The 5,027-nt window shown below is 43.6% G+C and overlaps 2 protein-coding genes across 2 annotated transcripts; both read right to left on the bottom strand.

Moving 5' to 3' along the window:
* Nucleotides 1–1,750: 1,750 nt before the first annotated feature.
* LOC145400477 (uncharacterized) lies at nt 1,751–2,107 on the bottom strand. The gene has a single exon (XM_080273006.1). It carries the CDS (start codon nt 2,105–2,107, stop codon nt 1,751–1,753), a length of 357 nt encoding a protein of 118 aa, XP_080129132.1.
* Nucleotides 2,108–2,201: 94 nt separating this feature from the next.
* On the bottom strand, nt 2,202–3,284 carry LOC145400471 (uncharacterized). Its single transcript, XM_080272992.1, has 2 exons — nt 3,104–3,284; nt 2,202–2,824 (listed from the first exon to the last, which is right to left on the bottom strand). The coding sequence occupies exons 1-2, from the start codon at nt 3,282–3,284 to the stop codon at nt 2,202–2,204; spliced, it is 804 nt and encodes a 267-aa protein (XP_080129118.1).
* Nucleotides 3,285–5,027: the final 1,743 nt, after the last annotated feature.

Below are 5,027 nucleotides of genomic sequence, written 5' to 3'. Positions count from 1 at the left end.
TCATATAACACTGATAGTTATCAGTAAATAACGACCTTTATCATATACTGGCTACAATGATCACTGTGTATTTAGCTGTTTCTCTTCTTCTTCGTCAGCTTTATTTACCCATCTTTATAGGGGGTCGCTGTTCTTGATGAGCCTCTTACACCTGTCTCTATCGCCTGCCATGTTGGTATCCGGACCCTTCTTTCTCATATCCGCCACCATGCAATCTTTCCACCTTATCTTGGGTCTTCCTCTCCTCCTCCTTCCCTGAACTTTCATATCCAGTGCTCTCCTCTCGTCACTTTATCCATCGCTCCTCATGACATGACTGTACCATCTAAGTCTTGCCTCTTGTGTCTTCTTCGAAACCTCCACCACCTTCACTGTTCCTCTGATCCTTGCATTGCTGATTCTGTCCTCCCTTGTCAAGCCACACATCCATCGCAACATCCTCATTCCCGCTGCTTCCATCCTCCTCTCGTTTCCTTTTTCACAGGCAGTGCCTCCGCCCCGTACGTCATTGCTGGTCTTACCATAGTTTTGTTCACCTTCCCCTTTAATTTCATTGGCATTCTCCTGTCGCACAATACTCCTGATACGTCTCTCCAACTTCTCCATCCTGCTTGGATTCTTCCCATTATTTCCTTATCTTCACTACCGTCTGCTGATAGGGTGGATCCCAGGTATTTAAATGCATCCACCCTCTTCAGCTCCACACCATCCAGCCTAATACATTCACGTCTATCGTGCACCTGCTCTGTACACATCATATATTCTGTCTTTGTTCTACTTACTTTCATTCCTCTACTCTCCAGTGCTAATCTCCACTCATCCAGTCTGCGCTCTATCCCTCCTTTTGACTCATTCACCAACACCACATCATCGGCATACATCATGTCCCACGGTGTCCCCATTCTTACATCCTCTGTCAACTCGTCGAATACGATGTTGAAACGGAAGGGGCTCAGCGCAGAGCCCTGATGCAACCCCACCTCCACTCCAAAACTGTCCGTCATGCCTGCTCCACTCCTCACTTGCGTCTTAACATTCCTGTACATTTCCCTTACAAGTCTTACATATTTTTCTGGAACTTTTTTCTCTCTCAAACATCTTCATAACTCCTGTCGCGGTATTCTATCATAGGCCTTCTTTAGGTCTATAAATACCATATGTAGTTCTTTCTGTTTTTCTCTATACTTTTCTGCCATTTATCTCAGTATGAATATTGGGTTCGTTGTTCCTCTTCCCGGCATAAAACCAAACTGACCTCTGGCCACCTCCACCTTTAGCCTCAGTCTCTCATCCAATATCCTTTCCCAAACCTTCATTTTGTACGATAGCAGTTTAATTCCACGATAATTCCAACACTCTTGTACATCTCCTTTCTCCTTGAAGATGGCTACCAACACACTCTCCCTCCACTCATCTGATATCTCTTCCTGCTCCTCTATCTTGCACATTAAATTCCACAACAAATCCACTTCCTGCTTCTCCCAGGGCCCTCCACGCCTCCACCGGGATCTCATCTGGTCCAGCCGACATGTCGTAAAAATACCCCCGCTAATACCAATACACCAGTCCTGTATGAGACAGCCCTAGCATGTATTCAATATGGACGGTGGGTGTTAGTGCCGAAGTGGTGACATGTGGAGATGTAGGAGGACTACTGGGCCTTGGGATAGGCTACTGCCCCCGAGATGTAGGCCCTGAAGCCTTTGCCCAGAGTCGGACACATAAAAAATAAAAAAAAAGTTGCCTTGTTTTACATTCTTTTAAGTGTTCTCACCACTTCTGCTCTCTCTACACATCTCGTAAGACCTAGGTATGGTATTCCATCATCCTGATGATCCCGTGGGTTCTCCTCATTTAGTAGGCCCTCAAAGTACTCCTTCCATCTCTCTTGTACCTTCATCTCATCGATTAGCACCACACCATTTACATCTTTCATCTGCTTCACATGATTTACATCCTTTGTAGACTTGTTCCTAATCCTTGCTATCCTGTATATTCTCTTCTCTCTTTCAGGTGTTTCCAGCTCCTCAAACATATCACGACAAGCCTTAGCCTTAGCCACTGCCACTGCTCTCCGTGCTAACTTCTTTGCACTTCTATACATCATCTTGTCCTCCCACGATCTGCTTTGCTCCCACTGCTTCTTTGTTTCCTTTTTTCCTTTTTAGTGCATTCTTAACGTCTTCTCTCCACCACCATTCTCATCTAGTTGTACGTCGCTTTCCCGATGTTTCTCCAAGTGCTTCTCTGGGCATTCCTCTCGCGGTTTCTGCATTCTCCTTCCCCCAGTCTTGAACTCCTATATTTACGTTCACCCTATCTAGTACCTTAGTCTTGAACTCTTGTCTCTTTTCTTCCTCCTTCAGCGCCGTCCATCGAATCCTCTTCTCATACCTCCTCCTTCTTTTTCTTGGTCTTTTTAGCCACACATCCATCACTAGCAGCCGGTGTTGTGGTGCTACGTGATCACCTGGTATAACGTTACAGTCTTTTATCTCTACCAAATTTGATCTTCTGTACATAAGGTAGTCTATCTGGGAAGAATTTCCTCCACTCTTATACGTGATGATGTGCTCTTCCCTCTTGCAGAAGAAAATATTAGCAATTGCCAGGTCAAAGGAAATGGCCAGATCCAGTATGTGTTCACCCTCTGCATTTACATTTCGAAGCCCATGGCCTCCATGTGTCCTTTCAATTCCTTCATTATCTGCTTCAACATGTCCATTCAGATCAGCGCCCAGCACCACTCTCTCCTCCACAGCAATTCTCTCCATCTCACTTTCTAGCTTTCTCCAGAACTCTTCCTTTTCTTCATCTGTTGATCCTGTCTGTGGTGCATATGCATTAATTATACCTGCCCCATATATTAACCTTACTGTTATCAACCGATCTCCTCCTCTCGCCACTTCAGTCACATATTCTTTCATTTCCTGTGACATCACTATTCCAACTCCATTCCTTCCCTCTGCAGTTGCACTACTATAGTCAAGTTTGTATCCATCTCCTAATTCCTTCACCTTGTTACCCTTCCACCTGGTCTCCTGCACACACAGTATACTCACCCTCCTCATCTTCATCAGCTCCACCACCTATTTTCCTCGACCTGTCAAGGTCCCAACATTCAGTGTTGCCACCTTCAGGGCAACAGGAGCTCGCTTCTTTAGCCGCGCTAGCTCGTGGCGCGGTAGCCCTTGCACATTCGCAGAGGTCGGGCGATGTCTTTGTGCATCGCTTATAACGGGATACACCCTGACATGATCCACTATTCCTCGGTTGTGGCTCATCATGGTTTTGGTTTATATTTTACTGGCCCACAGCCCTTTCTGACGCCAACCCTACCCATTTATCCGAGCTTGGGACCGACATAGAGTTGTGCTGGCTTGCACCCCTTATGGGTTTGTGTATTTAGCTGTTTATCATTAGGAAATACTGAACCCTTTTGACCAGTCACTGAAGATAATTATCGTTATGAGGAATACTGGCTTATTACAACATCAGAGGTCATTGCTAGCATGTCATATATCACCAAACTCTCATTTGTCTGTCAACAGTATTATGAGAAGAATCAATGCGATTTTTCCTGGCTAACTGGACTCCACACTGGATGGACAAATACGTTTGTGTCTTTTATAACATTTACTAGCAAGGGTACCCGGCATTGCCGGCCAAAAAGGCTAGCACTCTAATCTTTCTTTCTACTACAAAAAGACCTTGGACCTCTTTTGCTTTTGAAGAGGGATTTTAAGAGATCCAAGAACTTTCTATTTCATCTTTCGTAGACTAACGCACAGTATTAATTTGTGCACACTTGTTTACTATTACCGGTGACCTCAAATGATCTCTGACTGGTGACCTAAAGTGGCCTCGGAGGTCAACCTCACATGGCCTATGTCCGAACTGGAGGTCATGTGAGTCTCCTTGATAAATATTGGGCTGCAGGGGTAGCCTACCCGGTGTTGCCCGGGCCAAAAAGGCGAACACTCTACCGATGACCTCAAATTACCAAGATCTGAAATTTGACCTGCCTAAAACCATCCCTGGGTCACCCTGATTCAGAATATATATGGGCCTGGGGGTGTTTGGCCCTTGGTTTGGACGTGATTGAAGGACAAACAAACAAACAAACAATGCAGATTTTTTATTTGTATAGATTAGTCACTATACCTCATACCAATTAATCTGGCCAGGCAAGTATGGCAACACTGTTCCTGCCGAGATTCTGATTGGCTGGAGGTGTTTGTTCGATTTCGTTGTTGCTTAAACCGATACTCTCTTTGTTATCAGATGTGATACTGAGTTTGTCGACAGTACAATCGTCAAAAGCAATAAGAAATCTGTTATATACTTAACAACAATGAAATTTTCATAGGAAGATAGAAATATAAGTCAACAAAGTATTATAACAGTCCAAGTCAAGGTCGGCATTCGAACAGTTCCTTTAAATCTCTGACACTCCGTAATATAACTGAAAATTAGGGATACCTGCTTAATCTAAGCATTGGTGTAACACACATTTAAATTATAAGATCAGTCCGCACTGTGATAATAGAGGATATAATGAAATAGCTTTCCTTTAGCCTGCTTTGCTTTTCGCAACTTTTTCAAACCTCTCTCCCTGCCTCCCTGCAGAACTCGTCTTTTCATTAGAATTTTTAATTATTCAGAGTTGTGGCACGATTTAAGGGTGCGAACTGATCTTAAAATTTAAATGTGTGTTATACCAATGCTTAGATTAAGCAGGTTTCCCTAATTTTCTGATATATTACGGAGTGTCAGAGATTTAAAGGAATTGTTCGAATGCCGACCTTGACTTTGACTGTTATAATACTTTTTTGACTCATATTTCTATCTTCCTACGCAAATTTCATTGTTGTTAAGTATATAACGGATTTCTTATTGCTTTTGACGATTGTACTGTCGACAAACTCAGTAACACATCTGATAATAAAGAGAGTATCGGTTTAAGCAACAACGAAATCGAACAAACACCTCCAGCCAATCAGAATCTCGGCAGGAACTGTGTTGCC

This window comes from Coenobita brevimanus, chromosome 6 (genome assembly GCF_032717465.1).
Source record: "Coenobita brevimanus isolate Jiangsu-jjx chromosome 6, ASM3271746v2, whole genome shotgun sequence".
NCBI lineage: Eukaryota > Metazoa > Arthropoda > Malacostraca > Decapoda > Coenobitidae > Coenobita > Coenobita brevimanus.
Note: the sequence above shows the minus strand (reverse complement) of the source record. Positions and strands in the feature narration are given on the sequence as shown.